General features: G+C 33.4%; 5 protein-coding genes across 5 annotated transcripts in view; 3 read left to right on the forward strand and 2 right to left on the reverse strand.

Annotated features, from left to right (window-relative positions):
• The first annotated feature begins 208 nt into the window (after positions 1–208).
• Positions 209–3879, forward strand: LOC113497247 (L-2-hydroxyglutarate dehydrogenase, mitochondrial). Its single transcript, XM_026876719.1, has 4 exons — positions 209–710; positions 1078–1950; positions 2170–2390; positions 3093–3879. Exons 1-4 carry the CDS (start codon positions 616–618, stop codon positions 3263–3265), a joined length of 1362 nt encoding a protein of 453 aa, XP_026732520.1. The 5' UTR covers positions 209–615; the 3' UTR covers positions 3266–3879.
• Positions 3615–5341, reverse strand: LOC113497249 (post-GPI attachment to proteins factor 2). The gene is made up of 3 exons (XM_026876721.1): positions 4848–5341; positions 4524–4742; positions 3615–4119 (listed from the first exon to the last, which is right to left on the reverse strand). The coding sequence occupies exons 1-3, from the start codon at positions 5254–5256 to the stop codon at positions 3992–3994; spliced, it is 756 nt and encodes a 251-aa protein (XP_026732522.1). The 5' UTR covers positions 5257–5341; the 3' UTR covers positions 3615–3991.
• Positions 5342–5431: 90 nt separating this feature from the next.
• Positions 5432–10272, forward strand: LOC113497246 (trichohyalin). Its single transcript, XM_026876717.1, has 8 exons — positions 5432–5799; positions 5941–5990; positions 6636–7598; positions 7704–7924; positions 8005–8150; positions 8236–8619; positions 8818–8972; positions 9239–10272. Exons 1-8 carry the CDS (start codon positions 5689–5691, stop codon positions 9378–9380), a joined length of 2172 nt encoding a protein of 723 aa, XP_026732518.1. The 5' UTR covers positions 5432–5688; the 3' UTR covers positions 9381–10272.
• Positions 10264–13972, reverse strand: LOC113497248 (palmitoyltransferase ZDHHC23). Its single transcript, XM_026876720.1, has 6 exons — positions 13548–13972; positions 13180–13389; positions 13011–13088; positions 12566–12742; positions 11936–12039; positions 10264–11594 (listed from the first exon to the last, which is right to left on the reverse strand). The coding sequence occupies exons 1-6, from the start codon at positions 13760–13762 to the stop codon at positions 11554–11556; spliced, it is 825 nt and encodes a 274-aa protein (XP_026732521.1). The 5' UTR covers positions 13763–13972; the 3' UTR covers positions 10264–11553.
• A 720-nt stretch (positions 13973–14692) lies between these two features.
• LOC113497690 overlaps positions 14693–23721 on the forward strand; it is a 79711-nt gene continuing 70682 nt past the window's right edge. The window contains exon 1 of the mRNA XM_026877370.1: positions 14693–14966. Coding sequence (XP_026733171.1) covers positions 14958–14966 — 9 coding nt within the window. The 5' untranslated portion in view covers positions 14693–14957. The remainder of the gene's footprint in view (positions 14967–23721) is intronic.

A 23721-nucleotide genomic window follows, 5' to 3' on the forward strand; every position in this document is an offset into this window, starting at 1 on the left:
GTTTGTGAATGTTGAATCATGAAAGATACATATATCAGCAAAATGATTAAAGATGAAAAAAAGGCTTAACTGATATCCTATAAATAGCATATGCTTTAAAGCTAAATTATAATGTAGTTTTTTTTTTGTGTTGGTGGCATTTTACGGTATTACCACTTTAGGAGACTCAGTTTTATATGGCATGTATCGAATTCAATACTCATTGAGTGACAGATGTCACATTCCAGAGAAGTATTTGCATTCAGTTATTTACCACAATATTATTTACAGAGTGATTAAATATTTTTAAGTTTCCTAGTAATGAGACTAGAGAGAATTTTCTGTCTAATCTAGAAAAACGAAGAGTTATTTTAGTTTTATACTTTTTATAATAAACAACAATCATTAATTATTTATCAAAGTTATGTGGTGTCACAATGTTATTCAATTTTTAGGATAAATAATGTGGTACATCGCTACTTTAAGTGTTTGTTAAACTTAATTACCTACTAATTGTTATCAGTTATCATTTTAACGCTAACTGGTTATTTCTTGTGCTAACAGTGTCTCATATTTCGGGTTTTGTGGTTTTAAAGTATAACTTATTCATAGTAATTATTTGATTTAATTTTTAAAATGTTAATTTTAAAATCAGTTACGTCTTTAAGAGACTGTGTTGCGCGACAGTTGGCTGTTAGAGTACCTTGTTTGAGCACCTGCAATTATCGAAGGTAAACAAAATAATTACAATTACGTAGTAACGTAATACTGGTGAACATTATTTGGGGATCCGTACTGAATTGCCGATTTACCCTTTCGGTACGGAACCTTTTTACGATCCCCCTGACTGAAGCTCTGCTATTTTTCCGCCTGTTACCAGGCTGTATCTCATGACATATGGTAGGCAGATTAATTTTACAGACATGCATTTCTATTCGAAAATAATAAATTTTGCTTTTAAAATCATTCATATAGTTTAGCCCTTTGTGTGTGAGTTAGTCACTTTTGGCCAGGGTTTTTGTAACTCAAGTAAAGATGGTAGATGTAAGTTTAAGCTTTACATGTGGGTATATTGATTTATAATTTATATATTTTCAGATATTCAAATGAAACTCCTCAAAAGTATGATATAGCTGTTATTGGCGGTGGCATAGTTGGTGCTGCTTCAGCTAGAGAACTGGTTTTGAGGCACCCTCAATTGAAAGTAGCCTTAATTGAGAAGGAACACCAATTTGCTAGTCATCAGAGTGGGAATAACAGTGGTGTGATTCATGCTGGAATTTATTATAAGCCTGGCACACTAAAAGCCAAACTATGTGTCCAAGGTATGGACTTGGCCTATAAATACTGTGATAAAAAAGGTATAAAATATTCAAAATGTGGTAAATTGATAGTCGCCACTGAAAGGGCTGAAGTGCCTAGACTATTGGATCTATATGACCGTGGATTAAGAAATGGTGTAAAGGACATACAACTTCTTGACAGTCAAGGAATTCGGGAGATAGAACCTCTCTGTAAAGGATTGCAAGCTTTGTGGTCACCTCATACTGGTATTGTGAGTTATGCAGAGATGACTAAGTCTTACGTCCAAGACTTTGTTGCCAGCGGTGGGAAATCATACCTCAAATTTGAAGTCAAGAAATTTATTGAAGCTGAGAATGCGGAATATCCTGTAACTATATCAGATGAGAAATCTTTAAAAATATCAGCTAAATATGTTCTAACTTGCTGTGGCCTACATTCTGACACAGTAGCTGTGTTGACAGGTTGTCCAGAAGAGCCTAAAATTATTCCATTTAGAGGTGAATACCTATATCTTGTACAAAATAAAAGTAATTTAGCAAAAGTTAACATTTACCCTGTTCCTGATCCAAGATTCCCATTCCTGGGTGTCCATATAACGCCTACTATAGATGGGCGTGTTATACTTGGACCTAATGCTATATTAGCATACAGCAAAGAGGGATATAAGTAAGTTTAATAGAATTATAAAGTCAATTTGTTTTGTTGATATTTTCTTGTTGATGTAATTTTATTATATCGTAAACACCAGTTGGTTACTGCATACTAAAATACACTGACAAAAGACTAACCCAGACTATAAAATAACTTAAATTTATTCTACATGACTTAATCTGTGTATAAATACTTCATGTATGTTGTTTGTTAACTTTTCATTTTCATTTTCAGATACAGTGATGTCAACATGAAAGAGTTAAAGGAAATCATTGCATTCTCTGGTTTCCGGAAACTAGCAACTAAATATGCTGGTTTTGGAATTAAAGAGATGACTAGATCAATATTGATTCCATTACAAGTTAAACAGCTGCAGAAGTATATTCAAGAAATTACATCAGCTGATGTGGAGAGGGGCCCCGCCGGAGTTAGGGCTCAGGCAATGTCTAAAGATGGTGTGTAGTTCTACCATTGATATTTACCTTCTTTTTCTGAGAGTTCGACACAAACAAAACGATAACTATAAGGCTGTCAAGGCATTCGATTTATAAGCCGATCACGTCTTTCGTGTGCTGTATTTCCCATGCGCGGATATAATCAGTGCAGGGTATTTTTCCAACAATTGTATTGTTACACTCTTACTTGGGATACCCTAAGCTTGCTAGATAGATAACGTTTCTTAGTACAGAAAACGCAAACATTATAAGAGTAATTGAATAACATGAATTTGATAACGATATCATTATAGCGGCCTTGAACGAAATAGCAATGATTTTAAAAGTTGTAGGTATAGACCATTGTTTTGAAAGGTCATCCTTCGGTCACGGCCGCTGACTACAGCGGCTTATGAGCAGTAGCCAACTACTGTATCGTTGAGCAACAACGTATTCTAGTGTCTTAAGGAACAAACTTCTTCAAACATTATAAACGCAAAAGACGAAACTTTGTACATAGATAGTTCTAGTATTAACACATTGTGTAGTGTTTATCCCAATTTTATATTCCCATGTAATCATTTTTGATCGGTAGCGGCCGTCCCGCGGGCAGCAGCTAGTATTATTATAAACATAATTATATATTTAAAATATTGCTGTTTGCTTTCTAAGCTTAGTCTAAGTTAAAAGGTTTATATTAATAAAATCTTCTTTATCTTACAGGTAGTCTTATAGAGGACTTTGTGTTTGACTCCAAGCCTGGATCGAGCGCGATTGGAAGCAGAGTACTGCACTGTAGAAATGCACCTTCGCCTGGTGCTACATCATCACTTGCTATCGCGAAAATGATAGCTGACAAAATGGAAGAACAGTTTAAATTTAAACTACGTACCTAATTGAAAAAGTGTGAACGGCAAAATTATTTTTAGTTACACTCTGTCCATTTTAGGAGCAATCTTTTGACTGTTCATAAAATTGGCCAAAGTGACGCAACTCGCCAGTTTTTTTTGCCTAATTTCAAAAGGTAGGTAACTCCTAAAATGGATAGACTAAAATGCTATTTGGGGAACAAATATTTATTTGGGGTTAATTATTATACACAGCACTGAGTAGATAACTACTGTTTAAAAACAAACTAGTTGTAACTAATCATTTAGTTATTTATTAATATTACAACATGTCATTTGTGAATCTACGTAGATATGAGATAAAGGTAGTTAACCAAGGATATACAAAAACACTACATTAGATCTGAATGTTATTTATTATAAAATGTTATACTAATATGTAGACTTATATTAATATCATGAATAATTGAGGAAGACATTATAATAATATGAAATAAAATGATGTAAATAATATTATACTTGGAACTTTAGGTGCTAACATAAGTCACTAACATAGCATTTATGTTCGGAATATATTTTGGACATTGTTATACATTTACTATATATAGATTGTTTTTGTACATAAGACTATTAGGTATGCATTAAAATGTGTCTATCTATAATCCCCTAGTTTTGTTGAATACTCACCTGACTTTTCCTTATTTCATAATTATTGCCTATATGCACTAATTTCCCTACACCTTCAAGTTATTTAATTTAATTATTCCTTTGTTGTCATTCGGTTACAATACCTTTGTTTGTCAAGCATATGAAATTAATTTGAAGATCATAAGCAGTTGTCAAGTGGAACAAGATATTGCTGATTACCACTACATACTCTGATAGACCAAACATTGAATATACTGAAATAAGAGAAAAGAAATTTTACTATACATGTTAGTAAACATACATAAAATGGGAATCTAAAAGGAGCAATGAACAACGATTAGATCAAAAACTTTTTACAGATATCTAAAAATATTACACAAAAAAATGTTATGTTTTGATAATAAATTTCAACAACTGCAATGCCACCTAAATATTTTAAAGACAATATTTCATTAGTGACATAACTAGGAGCTTAAATGTTATTTATTGTGTTAGAGTAAATGACAACTAAATGAAGTGGTTTTGGTAATAAATGTAATTAATTACCGTACAACCGTAATGCCAACTAAATATTTTAGAGGCAATATTCCATTAGTGACAAACCAGCAACTGAATTGGTATTTATTGTGTTAGAGTAAATGATAACTAAACAACTTACTGTAAGGTTCACACAGTCTATTGTGTCTTAAGAAGAAGTAAGCAGCCAGTGTAAATGATGAAATATTCACAATAAAAGCTCTCCATTTTAACTTTACTGAATGTCTCTCTCTGTAAGTTATGTTAGGTCTCCGTCTGTATTTACTAAGCATTATACATGTAAACATCATGTAGAAGATTGATGTGCCAATGAAGGTTTTAAAACACACCTCATGGTAAGCTGTAAATGATAAAGTGTTTTTAAAGTAAGTATAAAACAGACGCCTAATTATTAAATGATTGCAGTTTTTGTTACATAACTATAGTATGTTAAGTTACAACTTACGGTAATTTTTTGAGGAAGTCCAGTGTGTTAATCCTAGTAAGGAAAAGTTTTCTATAACATTTAAAAATACTGCTAATTTTACTATAATAATACAGTTGTCTTGTATAACACTTTTGTAATATTTCCATCGTAAGGTTATTATGTAAAATCGAATAGGAGCATGAATATATATGGCCAGTTTCCATATTGTACCTTGTGGCTCATAATTTCCTATAGATGCAGATATTGATGGGAAAATATTAGGAACTTTACAATGAGTGTTATTAGCGCTATCGAAATCTTTATACATTGTCAGCATAACACATATCACGAAGGCAAATAATGGTATTGACACTGCAGAAAAGCACAGTTTGGACGGTATTTTGACATAATATTTCTTTTCAGAATCATTGTAAAGAGGTAAATACATTTATAACAAAGTTCATAGGGTCTAAACTTTTACCAAAATAAGTAATTGTCATAATAATTTATCAGGTGATAATGACACTGACATAGCAGTGTCAAAAGTGTTGCAGTACTCTCCGTTTTACCCAGTACTTCTTTAGCACTATACAATGTATTAAATACGCGTTTTAATGAACTGTTCCTGCTGATGTTAGTTTACAAATGTTACCAAAGGTTTTTGTAAAATTTTAAATAAACGTTAGTTAAAAAAAGTAGAGGCACAAAACTTCGATTGTGGGTTGTAAGTGTCGATGACAGAACCTTATAATATTCTGCGTGATACGGGATCCGAAAACGTTTCGTTGTTTTATCGATATGTTCTTAGCAACAGCAAAATCATTGATTGGTGATAAAGTAAGTGTTAAAATGTCCTAGTTTTAATATGAAATAAAAAAGTATGGAGAATATTCTAAACAAAGATATATTTAACGAACGAGATTTGGAGAAACTTTCTCCGGATTATAAACCTCTTGATGTCGTGTTACGAATGCAGACGAGAAGAACTATAGTAAGTAAACATTGCTTGAGTAACTTTTATCCACAGACTTAGTTTATTTACGATACTTTTATCAGATAACTTTTAAAAATTACATTATTTTATAATATTAAGTATGTTACTACATTTAATATGTATTGTTTCGTATTTCAGGCGAAAGATACCCACAATCATGGGATACTAAAAAACTCTAACTCTTCAAGGTAATTGCATTTATGTTATACTTATTGTAGCCCACGGAGTAAGGCGTGTTCAGAACTTTAACAAACGAAATTAATAATATGCACAAAACTTCAACCTAGATACCTAAATATTAGTGTAGACCATACGAATTTCTCTCTACTATGGTCAATATGTAGCGAAATTATATATTGTGTTTAACTTTAAAAAGAAACGTAGATCATATGGAAAATTCTTAACAAAAGTTCCGGCAACTATATTTTTGAAAACTTTGTTACTTACGCTTTTATTTAAATAAAATGTGGTTGGACTCTGCGGTGACAAAAAGCTCAGGATAGAAAAATTTAAGTCATTTCTACGGGGTTACTGGCGGATAAAAAGCTATAGAGCTAATAGAGCCTAGGTGGGCATGGGTTACCCCTACACCTAATTTCACCTGAATTAGACATGCCGTTTGAGCGTTAAGTGGACAAACACACACATAAAAACATACATACTTTCTCCTTTATAAGCTAGATGGTGCCTGCGACGTTGTCTGCGCAAGATTAGTATTTCGAGTAGCTTATATTAACGTAGTGTAATAATTAATATTTTGATAGTAGTTATGCTTTACTATTTTGGCTATAAAGGCTTACACATAAGATATAGATCTACACTTTTTGTTTTAGGAGATCTGTGAGAAAATCCAATAATTACAACAACATTAACAAGGAAATCGCAAAATTACGGCATGAGTTTGATGATATCAATTTAAAAAACAGAATTACTTTGAAAAGCCTTAGTACTTTAAAGTTAAAATCATCTATTTATGATAAGAACTTGATTTTCGATGAAAGTTTGATTATAAACGAAATTGAGGAAAGCATATTTTTAGACGAAATACCTCAAGACCAAGAATTAGAAATACGGAATGATGATGAGTTTAAAATTAAATCAAAAGTTAAACCAATTAAACCAATCAAGACACATAGAGAAACTCAGGGCCATAAAAGTTCAAAGCAAGCAAACAACCGTTTATTGGATTTAAATAAAGATATAAATGAGAACAATGAAGATATCTTTAGAGTCGAGTGTACCAATAAATTCCTGAACTACAGAAATATTGATAAGAATGACGAACCAGAGGAACACTCACGAGATAACGTTTTGCATCAACGAGACACTGTTGAGCCTATTTGCGAAGCACCAAAGCTAATCCGAGAAGAAACGAACGATTTACCACAGCTATTAACCATGATGGCCTTATCAGCCAAGCCAAGTAAGATTGAAGATGTAATTGTTGAAACCGAAGTAAAGGACGCTGAATCTTTTAATCATGATGAACATTGTGAAAACGATGATAAGAATGCAGACTGCACTTCTGCAAGATCAGAAGGAATGGATGATATTTTGAGAATAACGCCAATCAGAGTACAAATCGATGACAAGGAGACATATCTTATGAAAAAGTTTGTAAATAAATGGAAGTCTTATGTAGAAAATCGGAAGAAGTATGTCTCTGAACGCAGACAGGAAACATTGAATCATTTCTTTGATAAGATTGCTAAGAAAAAAATGGATATAACTCAGTCGACTGAACCGCAAAATAAGGCTAAGCTCCAAGCTAGGGATTACAACACTTATCAGCATAGGTAAGTCAATTTAGAACTCGAGAAACGATTAAGTAGATAATCAAGCCCAATATGAGGTTGGAAAGAAGTAGTAGGTACCTACTGATTTATATTTTTACTTTACAGATATAGAATACAGAAACATATAATTGCTCTGCAAAAAGCAAAACTAGAGGAGCAGAACCGAGTTATAGAGGAACTAAAGTATAATAAAATAGTGGAAGCTTCACGACTTTCGATGGATGCTATGAAGGAACAAGTTCGTAAAGCATATTACGAATTAGATCGACAGTTAAAGCCTAAAATAAAGTGTTTAACGAATGAGTTAAACATCCACGAGCTTGAAGGTACATTTTATGAGTAAACATATTTTCAAATAAACGAATAAATATCATCAATTTACTCATCTATTTAATACTGATTTCAGAGCCGAATTTAGTGTTACACTGTTTGAAGGTGCCACAGTTTTTACAAAGAATGGAAAAGAGAGCACGAGAAAGAGAAGAAAAACATTCGATGATCCGTGAGCGAAGACGACAGATGGAAGAAGAGCGTATAAGATTAAAGCAACAGGTAAGTATTACTATTTTATGGAGGCATATTCAGAATGCAATAAAATTGTATGTAAATGTTTAATCCCTAAAAATGTACATTTCAGGCAGAATTGGCAAAAGCAGAAATGGATAAAGAAGAAAAGATGAGAAGAATACAGGAACTGAGAGACAAGAGGAGAAAGGAAAAAATTGAGACTATAAGAAAAAAACAATGGGCGTCGAGGCTGAGAGCGCTCATAGTAATGGCAGATTTGCATTACGAGAAAAGTTTAAAAGCAAAATATGGTATAAGGCCGTTCAGAATACTAATAGCAATGAAACGGGATAATATTGAAAAGGCTAAAGCGCACTACATGTTCCAACTTAAGAATAACACGTTTTTACATTGGATGTGGTACACCGAAGACATGTGGATCGAGAGAAATTTTAAAGCAGAGAACTTTTACCGAAAGAAATTATTAAAGAAGGGATTTGAAGCTTTCAAAATGGTACTTAAAACAAAATGATACTTTCGTAGAATGTCAGGTGCCATCTCTTTTCATTCAAGAGCTAACTTCATGAGAATAGACCCGGTCCTTATTAAAGGCGTGCACGGGGACACAGGTCCAACGTGCAGAGGTCAGGTGCCATTATTATCTTATTTAGTTTAAGCTAAAGTGAACTTACGTTGTTTTTTATTCTTTCAGAGTCACCGCAGCTTGGTTTTGAGGAAACAAGTGGCAGACGATTATTACGACCTGTATATTACGCAGATGGCATTCAAAATGTTTCGTGAAGGTATTAATGTGATGAAGAAGGAAAGCGAAATGAAGTGGCAAAAGGCTATTTTATATTACAATAGGTATATACTTTGTCTTTCACTACTTTGGCTTTATGTTCAATAGCAATTTAAATTCCTACCTTCAATTGAGCCTATAATAGTTCACCATATTTTAAATTGCATGTTGGATGTATTTGTACTCAACTAGCACAAAATTTAACGTAATGAAAATGAAAAATGAAAAATCGTTTATTTCTGTAACTTTCTTTTCACAATGATTATACTGTGGCTGGAACTACCCAGGAAGCATTGGTAATGCTTAACGTAAGTTTCACTATTTATTTCAGCAACCTCATTTTTAAAGTGTTCACCTGTTGGAGGACATTACCAGCAATAAATGCTTTGCAGAGGGAACAAGAAGCTAGAAAGGCAAGATGGCGCGAAAAAGTACTACAAGTTGTACCTGATTATACACCACCTGATGATTAGTTCATAATTGTATTATAAACGTATACATTTTTCAAATTATAATTATAAATGTTTATGCTATATTTAATAGGAAAGGACATATTCCATGAAATATACTATGCTTTCTGACAAATTAGAAGCAAAATTGAATAAGAATAGCTCTAACATGTCTTCGGTAAGTTAATTAAGGGATTAAGGCTTTGTGAGTCAAGATTTAACGGACAGACTTGATTTACATTACTCATCTACCTTGATTTACATAACTCATCTACCTTGATTTGTTTTCTTAAAATTTTTGTAGGTATGAGGTAGTCTTTTCTATGACACATTTTTGCATGAGTTAAAGCGTCTTCCACTTTCTTTAAAAAGCAATATTTGATTAAAATGAGCGCTCGTCCTAAACATTGCTCGCTTGCGCATGTACAAAACTTAAAAAAAAAACTCTTGTCAACTTTTGACGCTACTAATAACATTCTAGGAACACGATTAATAAAATTGTTATACGATTTTCAATTAGAATACGACGATTTTTACCAGTACCTAACAGATTAAACCCTTAACATAGGATAGAACAGAGGATTTTAAGACTAGATATGTTTCTACCTAACTTATTGGTCATGGTTGAATTTGTACAATAAAAGTGGCCAATTTTTACAAAAGAGGGTGGTGTTTGATATCGTTCATGCATCAATGGTGAAATGGTAACTTTTATGCCAAAGCAGTAGGGCAAATTTTCGCCATCTTTAATTCGTATTTTAGGTTAATAGATTTACTCGTAAATCTGTTTTTAAGATTTCCTGTACCTACCTAATTATAAGTTCCAATTAGAAACTAAGTGAATTTTCTATCTTGTGAATTAAACAAGTGTCTTGTAGTTTCAAGTGTGAAATAAAAACCCGTTCAATTATTGTTGTATTTGTGTTTATTTCTTAAAATTGAATAACTTGAATGTATAACATTAAAGGTACTTCGTGAATAGTCTATGAATATGTACATTTTAGTGGGTACTAAAGAAGTACTATCCTACCTAACTACATAAAAAGGTTTGACCCCAAAATCTAAAGTGCCAAAAAGCACTTAAAATACGTAGGATTGAGTTGTAATGTTTACTTCATTTAAGAATTCAAAAGTCCTTATTTTATAATTGGTTCATGCATAATTGATTTCTAACGGATTCAGATTTTTTGTCTAATTTTAGCTTTAAAATTAATTACTTTAGAAAAGTCATAGTGCTAGAAAATATCTGCAGTGCATTAAAAATCTTAGAAGTATTTTAACAGTAATGTTAATAAATACTATTAATTTTCTCTAGCCCATACGGCTAGTAAAAATGACTTTTAGTTTATTGGAGTATCTACCCAGCAGGCTTCCTCCTGACTACATCCAATAAACGAGATCAAATAAACATTAGCACTAGATCATCTGTTGGCAAGATAAGGTCGGAAAATTCGTAAGATTACATTGGTGCGAAAAAAAACGTTTGGTTATAAAAGAAAAGACCAAAGGTTACGTACTTTATGATGTTTTAGTCATCCATCTCTCTCTAATGACACCGGGCCTTTACTGAGTTTAGGTGTCAGTTTGCGAGCGTTGTTTTCGAATCATTATCATGAGTATAAGAAACAGGAGTAAGCCTGGATGTCAATAATCCAAATATATGAAGAGATTAGTTTTGGTTTATCATAAATGTTACTTTACGAGTTATGTACAAGCTGGTATATTAAATAACGTTAAACTTCCTAAGAGCCTATTAATTTTCAGCAACTTCTCACGAAAACTTGATTTTATTGATCCAATAAATAGAACGTCTACTTATATGAATATTAAAGGCATTTTAATTGCCAATTGACAAGATGGCTAGACTTCTACACGATTCAATTTAGTTAACTTTTAACAGTTATTTCATATCAGTATAATATTAGGCTATATTAAACTGCTAGCATACTTCATAAAAGCGCTTTTCAAACAACAAAATTTTAACTTTAATTGTCCCTATTTTATATACGCTAAGCGAAATAATATAATAATAACGCGATTATTATGCATTTAACGCTGTACAAATAAAAGCAAATAAATAATCTCTATCGTAGGACATTATTTCCTAAATCAGCAATTCATTCTTTTAATTTAGAACATATTGCAAAGTACATTGTACCAAAGCCATTCAAATATTCTCGAGATTCGATAATTTCCTTCAAACATTTAAAACATTGACTAACTTTCTCCATTGTGGTTCTGCAAAGAAAAAAGAAATATATTAGCTTTTTGAGTTAGTAAAAACGTCAGTAATACAATTTTTTACTGTATGGATAGCCTAGTAGTTGAGATCACCACGGTAAACCCACTACAGGACGTATCGCGAATAGTAAAGCGCTTGTCTCATACACAAAGTTTTGGGAATCTCGTGCATGTGACTTGAATGTCTGTGAAAACCCCCCGCAACACAAGGATTAAACTCCTTAAAGCAGCTTCTGTGCTAGGAATAATAACCAACTTTATTTATCAATGCCACGATCAACTCTCAAACATGACATAGCTCTGTTAAAACTATGTCAAATTGTATTGCATGTACTTACCGCTATATTTTGGTATGTATACAAGGAGTTGTCGAATTAATACGAGAGTGATGACCAGTAAATATCCCAATCCATAGACACAACAAACAAAGCATATTGCCAGGCTGAAAAAAAGAAATTAATGAATACAATATGGTTTTATAAAATTACTAGTAATAGCATACTTAGGTTGATTTGTAATTTTATAGGTCATGTTTTATAGATAACAAGCTTTATAATAAAAGATATAATTTTAACACCTAAAATCACTGTTGCTTTAGATAAGATTGGACTGATTAATCAAAATAATTGTTTGTACAATAATAGTGAAGATTTTTTTTTAAGCTTGTTAATAATTATTTTATTTGATAAATGATTTTCATAAAGTCAATCTACAAATTGCGTGATCACAACTGTAGTTGGTTGAAATAAAGAATATAGGCTTATTACAGATAAGCTAGTTTCGATTTTTTTCTCATAGTAGTTAGATATAAAATGTGGAGTTCAGCAAGATCATAACTTACAGATTAATGATAAATTTGAGTGATTAACAAACTACTGTTAATTAAATACATTTCAGATACTGCCACTAGCGGCTGTAACATAAAGGCCTGCGCATTTAAAGTGCAATCAACTTTACCAGACACTTACTTGAATTCATAATATACATCATCACAATCTTGTGGCATGAGTATAACTCCATAGAATATATATGGTTGACAAACTGTTGTCAGACCTAAATTGGTTCCAAAGAAAAGTGTTGCAAAAGCAAACACTTGACCGGCCAGGAAGTAAATATAGTTTGGTCTCAGAACACAGCAATCCCACCTGATAACATAAAGTAATAATGAGTTAGCATTTATTTATTTGGTGATGACGAATCCAGTTATCAAATTCAATTTGTTATTGTGCTGCGTTAATGTAATTTCATAAATACTTTAATATGTAACAGCAAATTTACTTTTAATTGTGCTTTTAATAGATACTGGCAGTTATTTTTCTTGTAGTGCCTTGTCTTAAAATCTCAGTCAATTTATTAAAGTGACTACAGCAGCTCATTAAATTATTATATTTATGTAAGAAGTAAGGTACTTACCAAATAGAGTGGAAAAACCTTTCATTAACTTCAATTTGACATATTTGGCAATAATGTGAGTCTGATGTTAAAACTGGGCTGAAATAAAATGATTTCAATATTATATTAATTTATTTTGCTGATTGTATTTACGATAACATGGCCACACTCTTTCAGTTGTAATATGTACCTGTATTCCTTTCCCTTAGAGCTTCCAGTGGCTAATTCAAAGTCAGCAACAGCCTTCATCTTATAAAAGAAATAACAAGTACATGACAATAACAGTAGAAAGATGAAGTTTTCTAGCTGGGTTATCTCAAAGAATCCCAGCACACCACCTTCAAACACCAGAAACATACTTATTCCAGATGACATGGTCCAGGAAAAGAAGAATGAAGACCTACAAAAAGAAAGTTAATTTAATTAATGATCACTTCTATTATAAGTCATCAAGAGGAGTGGTTAAGTCTTGGCGATGGAATATATATAATAAGAAAAAAAAATATTTTCTTTTTTGTCTTTAAGTATAGAATTAGAAATTAATAGAGAAATATTCACCTGTTTTTCTGTCGCGGTCTCGAATGAACATACAGCGCTCCCATACCGATTATCACCATAATAGTTATGGTGACCGGGCGGGATATGGTCGCTATTAGCAGTAGTCCTGGTAATATTAGGTAAGGTAGTATAGCATCCATGTCAAATTTTTTGCCGCTTGATCTACCTGACCCATACGGTAGAATATCTTGAATAGTCAATGTTGTGTTCACCATTGTAAAGTTCCTTAGGCTTTCTACTAACAACAACTTGATAAACACTGGTGTTAAAATCAACACTTATTCTTAAGATATCAGTGACATATTAACATTTGTTGTTGTTGTTATTTTTTGTCCACTTTCGTTTTATTGCTTGTGAAATCACTCACGAAAATACATTTGACATTTAACAACGCGAAAGCAAACCAATTTCATTCATGTCTTCTAACTGTCACTGTCAGTACATTTGAAAATATTTGTTCACGGATAAAAGTCTTTTTAGATGAGTTTTACTTCTAGATATTGCTTTTTATTGTAAATGAACACGAAAAATGAAATTTACAATGAAATACATATTTGAAATTTAAAAAAAATTGAAAAAATATGTTATATAATAAAGAAAGTAATGTTGGTAGAGTGTTTTCAGTCTCGCCATAAAAGTTACTGGTTTACTTACATAAATCTATTTACTGTTAATAATATTCTCCAGTGAACAGGTTTTCTATAGTATCTAGAGGCAATATACTACGAATATTCTATTTGATCTATAATTGCATCTACGTTGCAGAGATTGTAACCATTTTAAATATATCTTAATCATAACAATGTCTACAAAAACATAGGCGGTAGTTTAAAAAACATTAAAAAGCCCAAGTACTCGATAGGCAGGCCCTCTAATAGCATTAGAAGATGAGTTTTATTTGATTGAACCCATGACAACATAATCCACTATTCATTAATTGGCGATGAGGAAATAAAATATCAATACGGTTGTCATTTTCTTTGGAGTCACTAAAAACAGCCTCATGTTTCTTATCAGTATGTAATCTTTAGTCGTTATCATATACCAATTAACTGCTCGTTATTGTTTACCCACATCGAAGCGCTTATTATAATGCATTGCTTTAGTCTCATGTCCGTGGTAGTCAGCAGGGGTCGTAGCATCCGACACATGCGCTATGTCAGTCAACAACAGATTGCGCGCGCACGCGTAACTAACGCTGTGTTTTTTACCTTATCCGCCGGCAACGACATACCAACCGGCAGTATTGATCGGGTGTTCGCCACGAAAAGGCGTCTCGAAAATGCGTCACGATTTTTTCCGCGCTTAACCTGTGTTCGAATATAAAATATTAACCTGATATACTAATAACGCTCAAAATGGAGAAGTGAGAAAAGTTGTTTAGAGTGATAACTCTACGAGATTGACGAAATGTCCAAGGTAAGTGTTATCGCGCATAGGCCATTGTTAAAGCACGGATTGTAGATTTGCGGGTAGGTAGTTGCAAAAATCATTGCCAAGGACGGAGGCGGTTGATTTGAGCATAATTTGGCATACATTTTCAGGATAATAAGCTGTGATTAAATTCGACACGAACATGCGAAATCAAGCCCTTACAAAGCGATTAACGAACGAGATTTTGACTGTTGGTATTGTTTTTCACAATCTGCAAATGAATCTCCTTTACAGTATTAGATAACATTTTAACCACATTTTCCTGACCTAGATGTCCATTCGTTTCCATTTCGCTATTCCTCTTATAGAAATATTAGTAAAACCGCAGTGGTCTGTTGGCCCATACTCATCATACATATAATGTTATGTAGCTATACGGCTAGACATTGTAACGCCAGAATCTATACCCACTTGATACATCATAGACTTTAGAAGAATATTCCTCTGTAGGCTTACCGTTTGACAATGTCGACCTATAAGCAGATTTATCTCATCTAGGCAGATAAGTAATGTAATATGCGATTGCTATAGAGTCAATGTATAAATCGATCGGGTTACATTCGTGTGTTGTTTTGAAGGATGTATTGATCTACCTTAGCGTTTTAAATACACGTAAGGTCCTGTAGTATAAGGCCACATAGATATTGCTGTGAGGCCGAGAGGTGCTTTGATAAGTTAGTTTTTAAACGGTGTTGCAATTTGCAATTAATGATCGTATAAGTGGCGTATTTACGTTCATAAATATACATGTATTCCAATGAATATAAATTCCTCGAACTATTGTTTTTATGCTAATTTAGACTTATAATGAAGCTTAACCCTTAAACTACAAAATATAAGCTTGCCCATTCCGCGTATGAGGATGGGTATACTTTTTGTCGTGTAATCAAAATAAGCACGATATTATTTTTTATGGGTTCTGCCTTAAATTATGTCTCAAAATAATATGTATACCTCATCGTCTGAATAATGTAGTCCTGTCCAAACTTGGCAGCCGGTTTTTTCAGAGCCTGTTTGTTCGCCATCCGCTCAGTAACATGTATTAAGTATCCGTTTTGTCTGCGGTTCTGCTCCAGTTACAAATCGATAGTAATAAAACGCTAGACATGCAGATACCAGGCATTATTTAACACATCATAGACGGTGACATCTTTCCAACGTTGTCACTATGTTGTTAACATCACCAAAGTAATGACTAGCTGAAGAATGGTTATTACAATAAATTGTAAATACCAACTGCGTACTGCGCTCCTTTTTATTACTCCATGAGATCATATCTGGCGTTGTTATTCATTTTAACCGACAAACATCTTAATTAAATTCAATTGCTTGCAAATTGAAGTAATCAATTTAGGGTACCTACCTTTGTATCTTAGTGGGCATTTATGCGGAATCTTCTATGCCCATAATTTCATTTAAGAGTAACGCAAACACGTAGTCATAATATTACTGTTGATGGTTACGTCATGCACGGCAAAAAGTTAAACACAGGTCGTTGACAGCATCAGAGGAGCAATGAGCAAACCAATGCAAAGGCATCCTCATCTTCGACCTCTCGATTGAAAGATGGTTAAAGAAATACTTTCTCGATATTTTCAAAATCGTAGACGATTTCGTAGTTTTCCGGTTTATTAAAATCCACGTAATGATAAAATCCGTGTTGCGCACTTTTTATTGCCCGATTCAGTTAACTTCCTAACAGGAAATAAAAAAAATGTGGTGGCAGTAGAGCATTTGGTTAATTACACATTGATTGTTATTGAGTGCCGTCCAAACATTGCACACAATTACAGTCCGCTAGGTTCGCCGTTCGTGGAAAACCATCGCGGTTGTAGTTTTCAACTGTAAACTGATTTCCATTGCACTATAATTATTTACCGACTGTAGGCGCTCGTAAACCGCTTTCGGGTACAACCAATCAATATATCATTAAAATATTACAGGTATACTGTGGGTACAAGCTGGTTTTTGAACAATTGCGCATGCTATCAAAAAAACCTTGGATAAATATGTATAGACCCAGAACCAGACTACAAACCGGTACAATATTATTATTTTAGACGTATCGTATGGCATCGTATCGAATCGGTAAGTATGGATTGCACGTTTCAGCAGTTGCGTTGCAGTGTTGGCAATCGTCAATAATTTATTAACGTTTTTACCTACTTTGCTAACAGTGATACGAGGGAAAGTGTAGCGCTGCCGTGTTAACGTCTATTGCACTTTCGTATTTGGGAATAACAATACTTTCTTCAGGCTTTTGGGCACCCCGAATATTTATCAACGGCATGTAGGCTATATGATGTACAATCTATCAATGGTTTTACAGTTGACTTTAGAATGCTATAAATCGGAAATGTTTTCAGTCTCACTAAAACCTTGGAAAATCTAACTACATAAACCAGACTGACCTAGTTTAGTATGTATCAAACTGTACACAGCTTCTGACAAAATATGTACAAAATAGAACCGATATATTTTATTCAACTTTTATCTTAAAGTATTTTACATATTCGTGTTATAGAACAATTTAATTTGGTGCCATGATCTCAATTCAGTCTTCAATTACAGTCGTGATCGGGATTAACGTACGTTTCCTTATGCCGTGAATTGCATTTAATCGTGTTTTAGATCGCTTTACAACATACCCGCGGTCCTTGACGAAGCGCTACTGACCTTTCCTTTATTTTTTTAATGGTGTTGGAAAAAAAGTTTGCGCTGCGGGCGGAAATTCGTACATGGATCGCAATTAGTGTTACCTAGTAGAAGAACTAAGTGATTTTTTCAATGAAGTGTAATCGATTTTACGGCTTTATTTAAATCGATTTGTTGGATCATATTCTATAGTCTTGTTTATTTAAACGAAAAAAGTTAAATACAACTTTGTTTCAACGTAATATTTGCATTACACACAAAAATAGTAATGAATGTTTGCTCTTTGAAATCGTAGACGCTACTGTTTCATACGTTCATACCGCATAAACTCCATTTAACAGATTCTTTGGTTCTAAATTTATTTATTTTCGACTTGAAGGTTGCTATTTAAGTATTTAAAACGTCTGAGTGTTTTAACAAGGTGTTCATATAGTATATAATGAGAATTCGTGACTTGCCGCGAAGTTAAGCCGGAGGCACCGATGTGTTTACCTTGTCTTTATGGAAAATAAGCGTTCGCGAGCGCCGTGTTGTACGAAAAGATGTTTCAACAATAATAATATGAGAAATGAAATTTGGTGAATATTTTGTTGCATTTTGTTTTCGTTTTAGAAATGTTTTTCACAATTTCTCGTTCGACTTTTAGTTGCAGTCGAGACAAATTCATTGGCCTAGCCTTTTCCCAACTATGTTGGGGTCGGCTACCAGTCTAACCGTTTTCAGCTAAGTACCAGTGTTTTACAAGGAGCGACTGCCTATCTGACCCCTTCAACCCAGTTACCTGGGCAACATGATACCCCTTGGTTAGACTGATTGTCAGGCTTTTTCAAGCTTCTGACTACCTGTAACGACTGTCAAAGATGTAGGAATAACCGAGACAAATTGCTAAAATTTAATCGTTAACGCATTTTCCGTAACACGTTTTTTAAAGAATCCTAATCTAATTCCTAAGAATCTTATTAAGGTAGTTGAGTGCAATCATATTTTGATACTCGCTTCACAAAAACAAGTGATATAATAATGAGGTACAATAAATGAAACAATTTTTACGAGGCGGAAGAATATTTTTATATCTACTTAAACAATGTTCAATTTAAATTTGATGTGAAGGAAGTAATAAATACTGTTCCTGGATTATAAATTAATGAACAGTTCAAGGTAGCTCGTAGAAATTCACTCCTGGGGGCGTACAACCACGTTGTTGACTCTTGCATTGTGGAAGGAGATGCCGCTCTATGCTGCGCAGTGCGCTGTCTCGCTCGCACAACTGTAGCAGTCTTATTTCATAAGACCATGAATAAGATTTTTTTCATTACACTGTCATAATTAACGTAATGAAAATTTTTTGCTGTCAACCTCTTTTATTCCCTGTTAGCTGGGGCTAAAACAAACAAGAAGGAACAAGAAAGCAATGGAAAACTTTTGATTGGACCAATTATCGTGGTTTGGAAAGCTTTTGGAAAGATGCAACTGATACAAGATAGAGACATTTGGCACATGCTTTTTTACGCATCTTGTCCGGAGCTAAGAGTTTAAGAGTCACAGCCTTATTTATGTATCCCTATACCACTTTTTGTAAAGCTATAAACCCGTTAGACAGGCTTCGATGTTCGCTGTAATATTATTAGCAAACATCAGGATCTTGCGACTTTACGAAACTCACTAGAAACGACTGGTGCAATTATGGATGGCACAAGAGGAAAATTGAGAAACCCCCTTTGATATCATGTTACGCCGTCAAGTGTCCGTGCAACCCTCGTTCAAAATATGCTTCGGTAGTATATTCCTTATGTTGCCCCATCACTTGTTTTTAAGAGTACTTACAAAGTGAGCACAAAGGTTTTAAAGCACCTCTTTAGTGGAAAGCCATTGACACCTAGGATAAATTAAAGGACTTTTACAGAATACTTCGGGCCGTCTCAAAATTACACCCAATTTGTACAAATGCTAGTTCGCTGTCTGATCAATTTGCAATTAATTTTCTAAACAATTCGTCACACAAATTAGATAATTAAGTTTCTTTAAATCAAATGCCAAAAGTTGAAAGGTTCAATCATGATTTGCCGCTATTATTACAGACACAATTGATCCACACGAATTGAAAAAATATATTGTATTTTTACAAGTTTCACTTTAGCACTTTTTCGTAATGAAATTAAGCAAAAAGACCCAGGAGGTAAGAAAATAATTGCTGAAATTAAATATTTTTTGGTTGGTACGTCGCGTCGTCTTACAGGTCATTTTAGATAAAAAAGATAAGCTTAAATAACTCAAACTATTATATCATATAAATAAATTCAAGGAACAAGAAATAGTTTAAATGAATCGTCTGTTTTTTGTCTCGATAATTTTGTATTACGTTATTAACTATGGATGTTAATCATTTTTATGAAGTCATGATATAACTACACTTTATACATGGTACGATTCAATGACAAGAAATGATGGTCAAGGATTGTTTCCATATGGGGAAAAAACTGGTTTCATAGCAAGAACACGTCCATATGTACGAAGCCGATCATGAGATTAATACCAGGCATACATTACACCACAAGTAGTTTATAGTGTAAAATTAATATATGCTTCTATTACCTACACCGACCGTTACAAATAGATTGGTATCGATAACCTTTTATAGTGTCACTAGACTAACCCAGTGCCCAAAACTAGGTAACCATGTAAATAATTCAAGACCTCATTTTCTAGACGTTAACAATTGATTAACATACCACCGAACAGCTGTGGAATTTAACTTGTAAGTACAATAGTCTGCAGATGGGTGACAAATTAAAATGCAGTAGGTAATTTCCTTTTTGGCGTGTACGGACTTTTAAATAGGAGCTTCGTTGTCAATGTAGGATCAGGGGGAAAGTTGGGGTTTCTCAACATACATAGTTTATGCGAAGCGGCAGTTTTGTATCACTCGTTGTACCTCTTGTATTATATAAAATTGGTTTTCCAAATAAGTAGCCGGCTCTCATTGAAACCGCTGTAAAGTATCTCGAATCATCGAGTTTCTGAGATTGACACGGTGGCTGGCACCGAAATTTCAACCAAGGAGGTTACATACCTCCCTTAAAGGTCGGCAAGGTCACCAACTCGGGTATTAAGGTTCTATGGCCTCTTTAATAACCACGAACAATTAGTTGACAACGGTAGTGAGTACTCTTACATCGATAAAGTATTAGTGGGTTCAATAAAGCAACGACAACTAATCGATATTCTTCACATTAAGGCAAGCATTCAGACATTTAAATTCTGACGTCATTGTATAGTAGTACGATATTTCTCAGACTCGTGATGTAAATCATTAACTAGACTTGTTTGCTGATCAAGATGCTGATTTAAAAATGAGATACAACATTTGATATTAGTCTAGTCTACAAGGTCTGTACTAATGGAATATTCCGATACTTAATTATGAACATGCATGATCATGACCACAAATTCTTTAAACATGGAAGTGTAAAATAGTTCCTAAATTTATGTAACGTTGGGTAATATGATGACTAGCGTTTACGCGAGTGCAATGTTTGACATGAGATGAAACCGGACAGTGACACACAGTAAAAAATAGATGTCATAACTTTCTATTTCCTCTTCAATTAGCACCAACATCTCATGTCATAACGGGTAAATAATTGCTTATTACCACTACGTTCATAACTGCATTTGTTGACGGACTTTTTTTGGCCAGATCTATGAAGTTTAATGCACATATAACCTATAATGTCTATATTGGCTTAGCAATTGAATGTAGGAAGGCAAGAGTGCGCAATGCGATCCGTTTCCGCAGTTTAAAAACGACCTGCAACGTTTAATACTTTGCATTCACCGAACAAAGGGTTAAGTAGAAGCGTTCCAATTAAAACTTGAGCTGTAGTTTGTTTGATCGAAGTTTTGCGGTGTCTTGTTAACTTTCTATCGAACGATCTGTAGCAGGGATGCTATAGAGTTCCGGTCATATATCAAGAGAAACTAATAATGATGCATTTATTTATCATCAAGTAATGTAACTGAAGTAATATGTTATTACTAATACATTAGATTGTAATGATTCTTCAATGATTGTGGATGGAAATAATGTTTTAGCCATTGAAGAACTTACAATTAATGTAGCATAACGATTATTTACAAATCATGAAGGTCTGTGCAATAATGTCGGCTGTCATAGGTAATCAGTGTTTGAAATGAACGTAAAACAATAAAACCAAGCGAAATATCAAAACAGGTCACGTTTCAAGGTTTATTAGCAAGTGCTGCTAAAATAGTTCCCATACGCTAATTATATTAAGACAATGATATTAAAACTGATATTATTTCCACATCTAGATGAAATTAAATATATATTGTTACAAGAATTTAAAATACATGAGTTCGGTATGCGAGTTGTTGACCTTTACTGCGGTATGGCAGACATGAGCAATAAAAGAACAAACAATTACGGTTGAATGAGATTTTGATCAAAATTGAATATCAGTCTGAATTGATATAAACACGGGTGTAATACTCAGATACAAGAACATCGTGAACTAGGTAGAGACGTGTATTTTAATACCGAGAATATTTCATTGTTTTGTCTTCGACAGTTTTCGCACGATCTTAAATTCTGAATACCAATCCACTGCCATCTAACGGGTGAAAAAGGCGTTTTTGTGGTTCATATTCATACACTAATTGTGTATTCTCACGAAAGCATGATGCACATGAATTAGTAGGTTGTTAAGTTTCTAATTTTATTTTTGCCAGCATTCATTATGCAGACGTGTAGACAAACGGATATTTCTTTGTTAATGGACCTCTTGTATTTACAAGAATGTTTGCTGTTTAATTACTTATAACTTACGGGACTTTGTTGAAAATTAAAACTATTAACTGTGAAAGCATCTTGCTAGTTTTAGCAATAATGTAGTGGAGGCAAATTAGGAATTAAGCGACTGTTTATTTAAGAAACTTATCTACTCTTAAACTAAGCTTAGGCTATAACCGCATAAGTGAATCGATCACAGGTTAAGCTATGCTTGACGCGGTTGGTCCGTAGATGGGTGACCATCTTTGTCATAACGAGTTCCTCCGTGTTTCGGAAGGCAAGTTAAATTGTGGGTCCCGGATGTTATTCCTACATCTTTGACAGTCGTTACAGGTATAATAGTCAGAAGCTTGAAAAGTCTGACAACCAGTCTAACCAAGGGGTATCGTGTTGCCCAGGTAACTGGGTTGAGGAGGTCAGATAAGCAGTCGCTTCTTGTAAAACATTGGTACCTAGCTGAAACCGGTTAGACTGGTAGCCGACCCCAACATAGTTGGGAACAGGCTAGGCCGATGATGATCTACTCTTAAACAAACAACTACTTCATTTAATAAAATAAAAAGAAAAAAACGCAATGTTCCTAAAGACAAGATAAGCTAAGATTAAGAAATAAAAAAACAAAACATAATCAAGAACAAGATGTTTGTATGTTTTATTTTAGTCTGATGACCTGAATGTTTTGAGATTTACATCTAACAGGTCACCTTTGCCATATTTACATATTGTTTAAATATTTAAATTACGTAATATGTTAAATAAAAATCAGTCAGACACGTGTATTGAAATAGAATAATTAAGTCAATAATTTTAATGATAACCTTAATCTCTTCATCAAAAGAATCTGTTATTTAGATAACCAATTCCGATTATTTTGGAATTGGAAATTAAAGTTGTTGTTTCTTTTTTTGTACAGTGAACCGAGGTCTGCTTTATTCAAAAAATTTGGGGAAGTGCGAGTCAAAGTACAAATAGATTTAATAAAAACATGTTGGCAAAAAAATGGTCATTAAATGTATGAATCTGTGCATGAAATGCAGGGTCTGTATTCCGTTATTTACATCGGCCAATCAATGAATGGCTAATGGATTACATTTGATAATATTCGTATGTTATAATGTTTTTTGCCAACAAAATAATTAAAAATTCATTGTATTTACCGTAAGTGTTCCGCCCCGTCCTGAATTTAGAATTGTGTTGGAAAAATGCTGAGGAGAAAATGAATACTGTTGTAAACGAATTTTAATCAATTTTAATAACAAAGAAAATATCTTTAAA

Source organism: Trichoplusia ni, chromosome 9 (genome assembly GCF_003590095.1).
Source record: "Trichoplusia ni isolate ovarian cell line Hi5 chromosome 9, tn1, whole genome shotgun sequence".
Classification (NCBI taxonomy): Eukaryota; Metazoa; Arthropoda; class Insecta; order Lepidoptera; family Noctuidae; genus Trichoplusia; species Trichoplusia ni.

What these genes read in the sequence shown, in the direction of transcription:
- LOC113497248 (XM_026876720.1), bottom strand. Translation starts at nt 13,762, where the DNA reads ATGGTGAACACAACATTGACTATTCAAGATATTCTACCGTATGGGTCA. An exon ending in AGACCGCGACAGAAAAACAG is followed by an intron (nt 13,390 to 13,547) that starts GTGAATATTTCT and finishes TTCTTTTTGTAG; the next exon opens with GTCTTCATTCTTCTTTTCCT. An exon ending in ATACATACCAAAATATAGCG is followed by an intron (nt 11,595 to 11,935) that starts GTAAGTACATGC and finishes TTTTCTTTGCAG; the next exon opens with AACCACAATGGAGAAAGTTA.
- LOC113497247 (XM_026876719.1), top strand. Translation starts at nt 616, where the DNA reads ATGTTAATTTTAAAATCAGTTACGTCTTTAAGAGACTGTGTTGCGCGA. An exon ending in AGCACCTGCAATTATCGAAG is followed by an intron (nt 711 to 1,077) that starts GTAAACAAAATA and finishes ATATATTTTCAG; the next exon opens with ATATTCAAATGAAACTCCTC. An exon ending in TACAGCAAAGAGGGATATAA is followed by an intron (nt 1,951 to 2,169) that starts GTAAGTTTAATA and finishes TTTCATTTTCAG; the next exon opens with ATACAGTGATGTCAACATGA.
- LOC113497249 (XM_026876721.1), bottom strand. Translation starts at nt 5,256, where the DNA reads ATGTATTTACCTCTTTACAATGATTCTGAAAAGAAATATTATGTCAAA. An exon ending in GACTTCCTCAAAAAATTACC is followed by an intron (nt 4,743 to 4,847) that starts GTAAGTTGTAAC and finishes TATCATTTACAG; the next exon opens with CTTACCATGAGGTGTGTTTT. An exon ending in TAGACTGTGTGAACCTTACA is followed by an intron (nt 4,120 to 4,523) that starts GTAAGTTGTTTA and finishes CTCTTATTTCAG; the next exon opens with TATATTCAATGTTTGGTCTA.
- LOC113497246 (XM_026876717.1), top strand. Translation starts at nt 5,689, where the DNA reads ATGGAGAATATTCTAAACAAAGATATATTTAACGAACGAGATTTGGAG. An exon ending in TACAACACTTATCAGCATAG is followed by an intron (nt 7,599 to 7,703) that starts GTAAGTCAATTT and finishes TTTACTTTACAG; the next exon opens with ATATAGAATACAGAAACATA. An exon ending in GATTTGAAGCTTTCAAAATG is followed by an intron (nt 8,620 to 8,817) that starts GTACTTAAAACA and finishes TTATTCTTTCAG; the next exon opens with AGTCACCGCAGCTTGGTTTT.